Below are 14,276 nucleotides of genomic sequence, written 5' to 3' on the forward strand. Positions count from 1 at the left end.
ATTAAAACTGTACCAGATGGGGTGCTCATATTGACTAAAAATAAAATCAAATCACATTTCATTACCTGTCTCAAAAATTTATTGTGTCTGTATCTCTTCGCTTACAAAACACTGTAGAGAATCTCTTGTATACGTTTTGACTGGCATATTTAGAAGAAAGGGTATGGCAGAGAATGACTCATTGACACCTCAAGGACTGTTTCTGCCTGATGCCCTTTTATGGTGAGGGTATACAGTAGATATCAGAAACAGAGTGAGTATTAGTCCAGTGTTGAGGGATTCATGCATTAGAAATCAAGGTGCCATTGTTATGTCAATGCAGTACTGGTTTTCCTCCTTTCCTGTATTGATGTGTCTGAGAATAGTGCTGCTGTGGTTACATCCTACTCACCTATTTATTCCCTTACTATAGCATGCAGGAGTGTGTTGTCATTGGCATGTTTTGAGTAACAGCCGTGGACTTCTCTTGTTGCCATGTCTAAGTTTGAATCTTTTACCCAAATTCAGGACAGTTTACGAGAGTGCATCGCCATAAATGATAATGCAGTTGTAATTGTGACAGAACCCTGAAACTGTTTTATTAAACAAGATACAGAGAAAATGAGAGGTCAGTAACTTATGGCAAAGCCCATTCTGATTATAAATATGAAAATCAAATTTTTTTCTTTTATGTTGTTGCAAACCGACACGAGTTCGCATTGACTGTCAGTGGCCCTAAAAAAATGCAGTATTCCATTGAAAAAGATCTATATTTCCTTAGATATTGCAGTAGATAATGAAGTTACGTATATTAACACACATAGCTAGGAATAATCTTTTAAAACAACTTCTTTGGTTGTGCTAGGTAGAGTGCTATGTACAACATTAATGGAACAAGACTATTAATGTATACTAATAACTCAGTTCATGGCATAAGTTCATGGCTTGTAGAAAATAAACTAATGCTAAAGCACAGTAAGACTCAGTTTTTACAGCTTCTAATGCACAATTCAACAGTACCCGACATTTTAATGTCACAGAATGGGCATACGATTAGTGAAACTAAACAGTTCAAATTCCTAGGTGTTCAGATAGATAGTAAACTGTCATGGAAAGCCCACTTTCAGGAGCTTGCTGTTTTTATTATTCGAACGGTATCTGATGTAAGTGATCGTTCGACATGAAAATTAGTCTACTTTGCTTGTTTTCATTTGCGTATGTCATATGGTATTATATTCTGGGCTAATTTTACCAACTCTCAAAAGTTATTTTTGGCTCAGAAGCAGGCAGTTCGGGCAATAAATAGTGTAAGTTCATGAACCTCTTGCTTACCCCTTCTAATGCTTTCGACGACAAGAAGTGATGTGAAGCTTGTATGCCAACTTCACATCTGTCTCACATCTGTTGACTTACTTGGTGTGCACAGCCGATCTTCTTCTCTGGATAGTTGGCCACTTTTATATTGTAATTTCATGTACTGAAACGCTCCATGACCTTGGAGATTTGCTGCTCAATTTGAAACTATGGAACTAGACATGTAAATAAAAATTAAAAATAAAGGCATAGGTTTGTGTATTCTTTATGTCAGGGTAACCCGTGTTTATAGGCTAATAACGAATAGTGTAGTGTATCAGTCATTGCTGTAATTTCTCAAAGACTGCTGTAAATATTTTAATGTTTAACCACTGGTAAAAAAGAATATATTAAAATAAAATTACAGCAGTCTTTGAAAAAGTATTATTTTTAATGAAACTGTGTACTTTCCATAACTGCATTCAGTGGCTCTTGGAAGACAATTACAGTGATATAGCTCTTGTTAATATTGATGTTGAAATCATTTGCAAAAGAATCTGAGAAATGTACTAAAAAATGTGGCCATAGTTGGCTGTTGCAGTATAAACAGCATCAAGCAGATCTCTCTTGCCAGACTTCATCGTTATCTGCAGCATGACAGGTTTATGCTTCTAAGACAAAACTTCATTTCCTATACGACGTAGATACAGGAGCAGCTACAGTTTTTGTATGTGGAACTATGGCATATGCCAGCTACAGCGTATGCTAGCTTCTGATGCATCAAAATGGGGCTTAGGAAAACTATTTTAAATGCGTGTATGTTTTCAGGCTTTTGTGGAAACAACTACAGTTCCATCAGGCGGTTTTTGATTTAAATTGTCCTCGTTGTTGCTTACTAGTCAAAGCAGATTTCTTTTTTTTTTTTTTTTTTTTAAGTGGATTGTTCATACTTCATAAAGATTAACAACCATATTTATGGAAAAAGAAACTAATTTGTCAATTTTCTTTGATTTGGAAATAGTAATAATAAGAATGATAATAATATTAATATCTGACCCGTTTTTGTCTGGAGATACCTGCTGTGGGACAAATGTGTGTATAGACACTACTCAAAACTGTAATTAGAAGGAATACACTTGGAAAAAGTACTTTAGAGAAGTTAGGGAAGTGTGTGTGTGTGTGGGGGGGGGGGGGGGGGGGAGGGGAGATTGTAGAGAGAGACCAAGAGATGAATACAGTAAGCAAGTTCAGAGGTATGGATGTTGCAGTAGTTACTTGGAGATGATGAGGCTTGGTCAGGATAGAGTATCATGGAGAGCTGTATCACACCAGTCTTTGGACTGAAGACAACACCAACAACAACACATTGAAATAACTAAATATTTTATTCAGAATGGCTGACAACGTTACCCACAAAGTAGGTACTTTACTTAATCAAACGTAGTGTTACACTTTACTTAATTGTTTGCTCCAATTTCTTTTCATTGACCACAAGGCACATTTGCAATTGCCGAGAGAGAGAGAGAGAGAGAGAGAGAGAGAGATGAACAGGTAAAAGTACATCAGATGAATGCCACTGCATCATTGCACACTGTTGCAATTAAGTAGCGCATGTCATCTGGTGTAGTTGAATTTTCACGGTAGATTGCATTTTTCAGTGCTCCCCATAGAAAGAAATCAAGGATACAGTTCAGGGGACCTGACCTACAATTGTACTGTACTGCAGCATTCCGTCCTACCCAAAGGTCAGGAAACTTTTCATTCAGTATTTACGTTGCAACATGGGAAGAGTGAGCTGGGCAGCAGTCTTTCTGGAACAATATGTAGTGTCACTTATCCAGTGGTACCTCTTCTAGAAGAACAGGTGGAATGTTCGTAATAAATGAAATTTTGTATGATACCACACCATACCTATAGGCACCACTATTGTTAGTGCTGTACTGATGAAGCCAGTATGGAATTGCAGCTGGCCATTAGTGAATATTACGTATGTTTACATTGATATTGTTCCTAAATGTTGCTTCGTTGGTAAAGAGCAAATGTTGGAAAAATGTAGTGTCATTTACTGTACACTGCAGAGTAAACCAACAAAATTCTATGCAAAATTCAAAATCATCCCCCCACCCCTCGAGTACCTGATGTAGATAACAGATAACAAGGGTGGGATTTATTTCAGTGGAAGACGTGAATGCTGCCCTTCTGGATGATCCCACATTCCTTGGCAATACATCTCACCCATGTGGATTGATAAGCATTGTAGTCAGGATAGCTTCTTTACATCCTTTATCAATTACAGTCATAGAGTTAAGACTCTTTATCACATAAAAAATTATGTACCACCTAGCGTACTGCCATTTGCCGAAATGTCTATATCTGGAACTGTTCATGAAATAAAAGGCGTGTCATGACTTACGTGACTCACTTTTTTTACATAGATGTAAACACACACACACACACACACACACACACACACACACACACACACACACAGATACATATGTATGAATAAGTAGAACAATATTCACTGCTCACTGATCAGTGTGAGTAAATAATAGTGACTCAGTCTGGTTTTGCATGGGTAACACTAAGTACCTGTGGCCAGATGACTTGTCTGGCGTAGTGATAATAAAACTATACATTCACATATTTCTCAGGAATCAGTCTGTCTATTAGTGAAAACTGTATCAAAATCCCTACAGTAATTCCTGAGATTAGCCTTCACACACAGACAGAAAAATCTGTGGAGACATTAATTTTCCATGCTGCTTTACCGAAAACGGTCTCAAGTGATTAGTTTTTAGTTAAATGCTCAGTGACAGTCATCATCTCCGAGTAGTTGGAGACAATGAATTTTAAAATGTTATCACAAGACCTGTTTCTAAGTTTAAAGTGCATTTATGAATCTCATTTCTGATCTGTAGTATACAGTTGTCACTGCAAGTTTGACCTCAGTAATGAAAGAACAAAAGTGCAGGATGTCAGTATTTGTCAGTGAAATATATCCACTACATGTTACAACTTACATCATCAGGAAACTCATAATACATTTGTTTAGCTGATTCAAAATGAGACAGTTGCAATTAAAGCTTAGATCTACCTCTACTTTGTAGTTTACAGAATGATACTCATAATGCAGTGTGAGGCTTTACCATCACCAGCCACAGGAGTCAAGTAGGTGTGCATCTCGCAGAGTTGGGAAGCAAGTCTTCTGGATTCGTAAAGTGTTACATATTGCAACACAGCTACAGGGAAGTTTATGGCCATTGAGCAGCCAATATGTTGTGCTTTGCTTTAGTATCCATGTAGTGTTAAATTTCACATGACTGCCATTAAGTTGATCTTTTCACAATTGACTCTGTCTTTTGATTTAGCTGTACCACACTTTTGTTTCCACTTATTTTGTACATTTCACTGAAGCAGTTTCATTATTTCAGTTAAAACTTCAGGGCAGGCAGGCTGCGGTTGATGTATGACCGTCTGTGGTTGATGTATGAAACTATTTACTGATGTTTTATTGCAAGCTGCAGGAGTCATTTTCTGAAGATCTAACATGCAAATGTGGACAAAATATCAGCAAACAGTTTTATGCATCGACCATGGTTTTTCAGCCTGGAAATGTAAACACTGACTACGAAAGCATACATTGTAGAGCCTTTTTTTTTTTTTTTTTTTTTTTTTTTTTTTTTGATGATACACACATTCTGTAACTGTGCAAGTATGAAATCACTTACATTTGGAACTACTCTGTACTTCATAAAACATAAATGGTTGCTGTAACAACAGCGTTCTTCCAGTGCTTGTGTTGATGAGCATTGTTTTTGTAGGAAGTATGCCAGTTATTTTCTTCTAATTACCTCCTGTAATACTTCATTTATTAACCCACAATACCATGTTCATGATATGGGATTATTGCAAATGCTGGGAAAGTACATTTCTTTTCATTATAGGAAAGTGCATTTCTTTTCATTAACTGTATTAATTACACATATACGTACTGTAAAGGACAGAGTATACATATCAACATTAGAATTAAGTCTCCTGTGATGCGGGGGTTCTGGATGACTTTTCCGAACTCTACCCCTTTTCCTAAACCTCTCCAGTCCTTTTCCTTCACCCCTCTTTCTTCCCCTTCAACCCTTCTGCCAGGAGGAGGAGCCACTGGCTCCGAAAGCTTATACACGTAAACTTTTTTTTTTATGTATGTATTCTCCAGCTGCCGCTTGGTGAGTAGATTTTTAACCTATCCAATTACATTATGTTGTCAAAGATTGATTATTTTCATTTTTATTTTAGAAATAACAATGTTATTTAGCATTTACATTTGACATAAATTGACCCCCGTAATTTCAGCAATTGGTTAAAAGCAATGCCGGACCAGTGTGCTGGTGAATTTCTACCTGAATAAATTCTTATTATTTTTGAGTGAGCAAGACAGTTTATTGTGAAGTGTTCTGCCTTGTGGTTTCTGAAATGGCAGCAGCATTTTCAGTAGTTGCAAGGATAACACTCTAGATGATTGACGGCATTAGCCTTGCTATGTTAGTACGGCAAATGGCTGAAAGCAGAGGGAAACTGGAGTTCTTATTTTTGCTATGAGCATGCAGCTGTACTGTATGGTGCAATGATGTTTGCATCCTCTTGGGTAAAATATTGTGGAGGTAAAATAGTTCCTCATTCGGATATCCAGATGGGAACTACACAGGAACATGTCTTCATCAGGAGAAACAAAACTGGTGTTCTTCTGGTTGGAGCATGGAATGTTAAATGCCTTAATTGCGTAGGTAAGTTAGAGAATTTAAAAAGGGAAATAGTAGGTTGAAGTTACATGTAGTGAGATTTAGTGTGGTGACAGGAATAACAGCACTAATGATCAGTTGAGTACAGGGTTATGTATACAAAATCAAAAAGGGATAATGCAGGAATAAGTCTAATAATGAATAAGAAAATAGGAATCCATGTTAGCTTGTATGAATAGCATAAAGGAGGGATTGTTGTAGTCAAAGTAGACATGAAGTCATCGTCCACCACAGTAATACAAGTTTATTTGCCAGATCCCTCTGCAGGTTGGGAAGAGATTGAAAGAATGTATGATGAGATTAAATAAAATGTTCAGATAGTTACGAGAGTTGAAAGTTTAATTTTGATAGGAGACTGGAATTTGACTGTAGGAAAAGGAAGAGATGAAAAATTATTAGGGGTACATGGACTGGGGGAAAGTAATGAAAAAAGAAATCGATTGTTACAGTTTTTGCACAGAGCATAAGTTATTCATTGCCATTGTGTGATTTAAGAAACAAGAAAATGGTGCACATATGGGGGAGACCTGGGAACAGCAAAAGATTTCAGATGAGTTAAATAATGTTAAGGTAGAGATTTTGAACCAAGATTTTAAATTAAAAAACATGTCTGCGGGCGGGTGTGGATTCAGACCATAATTTACTTGTTATGAATTACAGATTAAAACTGAAGAATGTGCAGAAGGGTAGGAAATTAAGGAGAAGGAACCCAGAAAAAGTGAAAGAAACAGAGATCACTGACAATTTCAAAGGTAGCATTAGGCAATGATTCACTGAAATGAGGGAAAGGAATACAATAGAAGATGAATTGGTAGCACCTGGAGATTAAATAGCAAATGCAGCAGAGTAATAAGTCGTATAAATTCCTTAAATAATACAGGAAATATTGTGAACTTAAATGTAGCAAATAAAGTTTGTGAAAGGGAACACAGTAGAGCAAACAAGTACTAAGCAAATAAGTGAAGTTTTAAAGGTGTAAGAAATACATAGAAGAGCTATATAAAGGAAATGAACTGAGAAGCGGTTGGTGTGCATGATATATGGGACAAGCAGAATATCCTCAGATGTAAAGAAGAATGTAATAATTCCATTTCTTAAAAAGGCTGGTGCTGACATTTGAGTATTACTGGACTTTCAGTTTAATGCATCATGCTTGCAATATACTGATAAAAATTATTTACAGAAGAATGGGAAAGCTGGTAGAGGCTGACCTTGGGGAAGATCATTTTGGGTCAAGAAATATGTTAGGAACGTGCAAAGCGATACTGTCCCTGTGACTATCTTGGAAGATAGTTTAAAGACTGGCAAACCTGTGTTTAAAGCATTTGTAGATTTAGAGAAAACTTTTACAGTGTTGTCTAGGATACACTCTGTGTAATTCTGAATGTGGCAGGGATAAAATACAGGGAGAGAAAAATATCTACAACCTGTACAGAAACCAGATGACAGTTAGATGAGCTTAAAATCTTAAAGTGAAGCAGTTGTTTAGAAGGGATTGAGAGAGGGCTGTAGCTTATTCTCGATGTTATTCAATATGTATGTTGAGCAAGCAGTAAAGGAAACCAAAGAAAAATGTGGAGAAGAAATTAAATTTCAGGTAGTAAGCACAAGAAATAAAAATGTTGTAGTTTGCCAGTAACTTTGTCATTCTGTCAGAGATAGCAAAGGACTTGAAAGAGCAGTTAAACGAAATGGTTGGTGTCTTGAAAAAAGGTAGAAGATGAACATCAGCAAAATGGTATTACGATATACTGATGATTTTTACTTATGGACCATCTGACTGCACCATCAGTGACACACACACACCACAAAACAAAATAAATAAACAAACATCACACACCAAAACACACACACACACACACACACACACACACACACACACACACACACACACACACACACAAATGCACACACAAACAGATCACAGATACTTCAATAATTAAACTCTAAAGTTTGGCAATAACGTTCAATCTTTGGCAAAAACATCTGACAGTCGGCAACAGAAACCAAAACATTGCATCGAAACAAGTGTTCAGCGCATAGTGCTGTGAAATGTGTGTGTGTGTGGGGGGGGGGGGGAATCACAAATTGGCATTTATAAGAAGAAGAACAACACTAAAAATGCAACAGGAGCATAATATGTAGGAAATCATCCACACAACCTGTAAGTACAGTTCAAAACATTACTACTTAATAGGAAATACCAACCACCGGAACTGTTTATAACCTATAGGTACAGTGACCAAAATGTAAATTAAATAGCAAACATATGTACATATTCCAGGCCACTGATGATGCCTTGACAGAAAATAAAGGCGAAACGTGTATGGCACTAAAATTATTTTATTCAGTTGCTGTCAGACAGTCCATAAGTAAAAATTATCAATATACCGCAATATTACACGCAACTGAGGAAGACAGGACTACAAAAGTTGAAGATGTCAAGTGTAATGGTATGTAGTGGACTTAAATTAGGCAGTGCTGAGGGAATTGGATTAGGACAAGACACTAAAGGCAGTAGATGAGTTTTGCCACTTAGGCAGTAAAATAACTATTGGCAAAGTAGAGTGGATATAAAATGTGGACTGGCAATGGCAAGAAAAACTTTTCTGTGGAAAAGAAATTTGTTAACATCCTATATAAATTTCAATGGTAGGTAGTCTTTTCAGAAGATTTTTGCCTGGAGTATAGCCTAGTACAGAAGTGAAACATGGACGATAAACAGTTCCAACAAGAAGGGAATAAATTCTTTAAAATGTAGTTCTATGAAAGAATGCTGAAGATTGAATGGTATATCAAATAACTGATGAAGAGTTAGTAATCAAATTGGAGAAGAAAGAAGTTTGTGGCACCACCTGACTAAAAGAAGTGATCGGTTGGTAGGACACTTCTTGAGACACAAAGGAATTGTTAATTTTGTAATGGAAGTAAGTGTGGAGGCTGAAAATTGAAGAGGGAGATCAAGGCTCAAATACAGTAAGCAACTGCAATTAGATGTAGGTTGCAATATTTTTGCATAGATGAAGATTCTTGTACAGATGTACTAATGTGTACAGCTGGATCAAACGTCTTCAGACTGAATGTCACAACATTCTGCATATTTGACTCTCACATTCATGGCATTTCCTGTCTCTTACTTGTCACATGGATGTTCCACTCTTCTCTTACAAGTATGCTGATATCATAATTTGTTTCAAGTAGGTGGTAATTCTTATTTACAAATGAAGATATCTCTAAGACACATGTGCATGGACAGACAATATTCCCAATTCTTAGAAAACTGGCTCGATAATTACAGGTGGAGTAGATTGTAACATGAACTTCACTGTTCATTTTTTTTGAAAATATATTTTTTCTTGTGTTCTTCCCCTGAATTTTACTCTCTCCAATCCTTTTTGGTACCTCCTCATACTGAATTATTTTTCTGATCTCATTATTTCTAATTTCTTCCATACTTACATCTCAAATACCTCTAAATTCACTTTCTCCCTCTTCCTTATTGTCCATGTCTCTGCCCCAGACAAAACTACACTCTAGTCAAAACAGTTGATCAGTGTGTCTCTGGTTGTAGATTAAGTTTTTTTACATTGTAGCCATTCTTTCAAGTTAAATTCCCTTTGCATTTCTGATTTTGTACCTTGATGTGTCATGTTCTCCTAGAGTAAGTTTTGAATTGTTTTACTGGCACAGTTTTGCCCTGTCATATTATTCTATTTACCTTCCTGTTCTAAGTTAATTACTTAATTTGCTAAATGTTGCTGGCCAGTGTGGTCGAGCGGTTCTAGGCACTACAGTCTGGAATCACGCGACCGCTACGGTCGCAGGTTCGAATCCTGCCTCGGGCATGGATGTGTGTGGTGTCCTTAGGTTGTTCATTCATATTGGCTTTTGTATATGATTGATAACTTCTTGAAATTGTTCAGTTAGTGAAAGAATAGATGTCTCAAAAATAATCTGCAGAATATTTGAATGTAGGCTCTCCCAATGTATGCTTTTAGTGAAAACCTCTTGGGTGTCCTTCCACGTGGCGATGTTAAAATACCATTACGTTTTCATGGGTGTCATACTCATCATCTTCTCTTGAAGTTACGATATATGCTGGTGCTGTAATATTTATACTAGTGGAGAGTCCCAATAGCCGGTTGCTCAGCAAAGCACCTTGGTGTTCTGGAAGTCAGAGGTGTGGTCTTCCTTGATGCTACCTTCTGCTATCGCTGATTTTTCTCTCTGTGCCCATCCCACGTGCTCCTCGAGCATGTGCCACGTTTGTCCAATATACTGTTGACCACATTCACAAGCAATGCTGTATATTCCTGATCCATTCATTTTTAGTGGGTCTTTCACAGAGGCAAGACACTCTTTTGACTTCAGCTATTGTCAGGAGATGGATTTTGTATTGAATTTTTCGAGCAGTCTCACAATTTTGGCTGACGGCAGCACCAGGTTTGGGAGGAAAGTGAGTCTGTTGCCTTCTTCTTCCTCTTCCTGATTTCCAGCATCTTGTCTATTCTAATATGCAGTTCACTGTGTGCAGTTTTGTGCAATACTTCCTTCATGATTAGTTTGTCTGGGCATCCTATTTACCTGGGTGGTCAGCACTGTGTGCTATTGCACTGGATGGTGGCAGCTCATTGCATGAATGGACAGGGCTATGTGTGTATTCTTCCTGTATACGGATTGGCCTACTGTAGGGAAAGGGAGAAAACAGTTCACTTCTATTTCCATAGTGAAAGCAGTGTTCTGATGGATGCTGTTAAGGTGTTCCAGAAACTTACCCAATGCCTGTGTGCGAAGCTCCCGTACCATAAAAGTATTGTTACGCTTGCGATTCTGGTGAGTGGTTTGAGTAGCCACCTCCTCAAATTAGTGATAACAGAGCATGGCATCAAGAAGGTCTGCACAGTTGACTTCCAAAACACCAAGATGCTTCACCAAACAACTGGCTTTTGTGCCATTGCCATAAAGGAATCCATTGAAATATGGGTTCAAGACAATATTGTCAACAGAGGCAAAAGATAACTAACAAGTGCAGCGTGGAACCTGGCACTAGTGGCAATACAATGAGAGTGCAACTAGCACAATCCAATGAACAAGACGCAGCCATTCTGCCCACACGGAGGTGCAACTGGAGCACACACTACCCCGACCACTGCAGCCTCATCCCCCTCGCCACTCGCCTGCTGGATAGTACATGGGCTGCCCGTAGCCATGTTGAGGGATGATACTCCACTAGTGCAAATATTGCAGCACCCACATATCTCAATACTTTATCAGAAGATGGTGAGTATGACACTTGTTGAAATGTTGCTGCATTTTAACACTGCCACCTGGCTGAAAATCTGGGAGCTTTTGACCAAAAAAATCTACAGCATCTTAAATAATGTAACCTGATGATAAAGAAGTTGGTTAGTCCATCTCCTACAGAACTGTGTAGCAGATGGAAATAAGATAATTTCCAAACCCACTAGACATGTCAGTGCAAAATGATCTCTATGAATGTCTTGTGTTTTATTACGAAAAGTGTGAATATCCTGCTGGGATATTAGAAAGTGTTTCCTGGTCAGACCCTTGAAGTACATGAGGATCATTGTGGAAACACTTAGAGGAACTGGATTTTCATTCATTGTCATACTTACAAGAAAGAAATGAGACAGCATTATCTCGGCTAATCTGTTGTAGCCGTTTTCAGCCCAGTTTGACTATTTAGTTAACGTAAGGTACTCCATTAACAGTTTGAAAGTGGATTTGGGTGTGGATCAGTAGCTTAATTAATTGCATTTGGCAGACAGAGAGGACTTCAGAAACTATAGGGAAATATCATTAGTGAGTGTAGCCTTTAAGATTTTATCTCATTTATTGCGAAACCATTTGAAACTATATGCAGAAAAAAATGTTCGGGAATATCAAAATGGCTGTTTGAGAAATAGATCCACTACTGACAATATATTTGTAATTTGTAATTGGAACAGTAACCAACTAATAAGTGCAGAGAGCCTCAAAAGAAATAAAGTTAAGGTTTTAGCATACACAGATGATATAGTGCTCATTGTTAAAAGAGAGATAGGAGTTAAAAAGTTAATTGTGGAACTCTTAGTAGAACAATTCAAATTTGGCTAAAAATAAATGATCAGAAAACAAAACATGATAGTTAAAGGATGTAGAGATGGACAGAGTTGATTAATGTCTGAAAATCTGTTTAACAATGTTTAAGGGAACAGTAACTGTCTGTTATACACGATTCAATGTCATTCTTATGTTTTTTGGTACTTGTGTGAGTTACAGGTCCATGACATTCAATTACCTTTTTGTTCCAGGCTCTTTCATTCTTGAAACATATAATATACTGTTGTTATAATAATTAGTTCCATATGTTTGAATTTGTTAATATAGGCAGTGAGATGGATAATTTGCTCTGCTTTTGCTATGAATGTATGATATTCATAAAATGTAGTGAACATCAGCTAAGAATACTCATTTCTCCAGTGCTTTCAGAAAACCAAATAAGTTCTTTCTGTTAAGACATTTTTATTTATCCTTTGCTTATTGACTGCAAGCCAAACCACATCAAGTTTCATTTATGTTTTTTAACTATACTTTAAATCACATAAAAAATCCTCAGTGTTTGTGTAACAAAAAGTTTTTATTTATGTTATCATCATTCATGTGACTGCATCGCCTGTAGAATAACGACATTCCATAGTAACTAGAGATACTATCTAAGATAGATTTCAGTTTGATATTTAATAACTCCCTTGTCATTGTTGATTTATTTTTCAGATATAATATAGTAACTGAAATCATACAGGCAACCAAAATTCAGAGTTTGAAAAGCTCTACAAATTTGGCGCAAACTAAGGATATATTTGGTCACATTGGTAGTAAAATTGATCTTGGTCTAAAGTTACAGGTGAGTATTTTCTACGTCGTATTATTTTTTATTTGGATTATTATTATTGTGTGCTGTATTATTGTTTGTGTGTAAAAAGTATGGAGAAAGCTAGGGGAAGGATATTCCATGTGGGTCACATTTGGTGAGAAAAAAGTAACAGATTGTGTGATTTCTTACGTTGATTATTAAGTACATTAGACTGGTAGTAAACGCTGATAATATTCTTATAAAAGATGAATTTTGCTTTACAGTAGTGTTATAGAGTGTATAAATTTGCCAGGTTAAATCTCTGTGGAGAAACACAACATCGATCTGATTGATTTCCTCAACTTTTTTCACACTGAAATTATGTGGGCTTAAAAGGGCACCATGTGTGGTGTCCAGAGGTATGCATTTCCAAGTTGTTTTGTGAGTTGTTTGTGAATTGCTAACATGACTCATTGGCTTGTTGTTTTCTAGACAGAGTTTGCATATTTACAACATTGGATTGTTTAAACGTGCTCTATTTTTGTTCTTTTTTATTCAGAATGTAATGACAAATTTTGTGTATGAATAGTTAAAGAGTACAGCAAAACATTGGTAGTTGGTTCCTTGTATACCCTTTCTCAGCCAGAGTAACAAGTGATGATGATCTAAATGGTTGACCTTATTTTAAGTGGGTGTATATCTACTGCTGCGTTTCTATGAGTTTATTATCAGGTGCCCTGCACCATAACAAAAAAAAGTCTTCCTTGACACTGTAACATAATTCCAACATAATGGATGAAGTTGTACTATGGTTAAGCACTGGAGTTCTGTTTAGTAGGCTTGGAATTGAGCCCCGTCCAGTCATTGTAATTTACATTTTCATATGGTTTCCTTAAATGTGCTGTAGACAAAAGCCGGGGTACTTTGATTGCCATAACATTCCCTTTTTGATTCTTGTCCAATTTCTTTTCTATCAAAACTAATTCCTTGTCATTAATATTCTCAAAGTCTTTGTGGCGTCACACTTAAAAGACCACAATATGTGGACAGAAGAGGAGTGACCTTATTTATTCTCCAGTTGTTACTGTCCAGAAATGTGGTAAAAGTCTGAAAAAACATTAAAAAACAAGTTTTATGCAACTTTGTTGTTGGGAAAAAAGGCTAAACAAATGTTACTGAAAGATAAAAGAAAGATAGCAGATGATTAATGCAAGAAAAATTTCAAACTTATGATAAAAGACCACAACAGGTAAACCTGAGGTAAAGATAGACTGTAACAGCTGAGATTCCAGTTCCATTGTCTGGAAAGTGGTGTGTACGGTATTGATGTGTGTAAGTTGAGTGACGAAAAC

General features: G+C 36.8%; 1 protein-coding gene across 1 annotated transcript in view; it reads left to right on the top strand.

Moving 5' to 3' along the window:
- The window catches only part of LOC126252442 (sorting nexin-25), a 187,901-nt gene that overhangs the window by 21,244 nt on the left and 152,381 nt on the right, over positions 1-14,276 (top strand). The window contains exon 7 of the mRNA XM_049953335.1: positions 12,846-12,975. Within this exon, the coding sequence (XP_049809292.1) occupies positions 12,846-12,975 (130 nt within the window). The remainder of the gene's footprint in view (positions 1-12,845; positions 12,976-14,276) is intronic.

The sequence above is a fragment of the Schistocerca nitens genome, chromosome 4, assembly GCF_023898315.1.
Source record: "Schistocerca nitens isolate TAMUIC-IGC-003100 chromosome 4, iqSchNite1.1, whole genome shotgun sequence".
NCBI classification, from domain to species: domain Eukaryota; kingdom Metazoa; phylum Arthropoda; class Insecta; order Orthoptera; family Acrididae; genus Schistocerca; species Schistocerca nitens.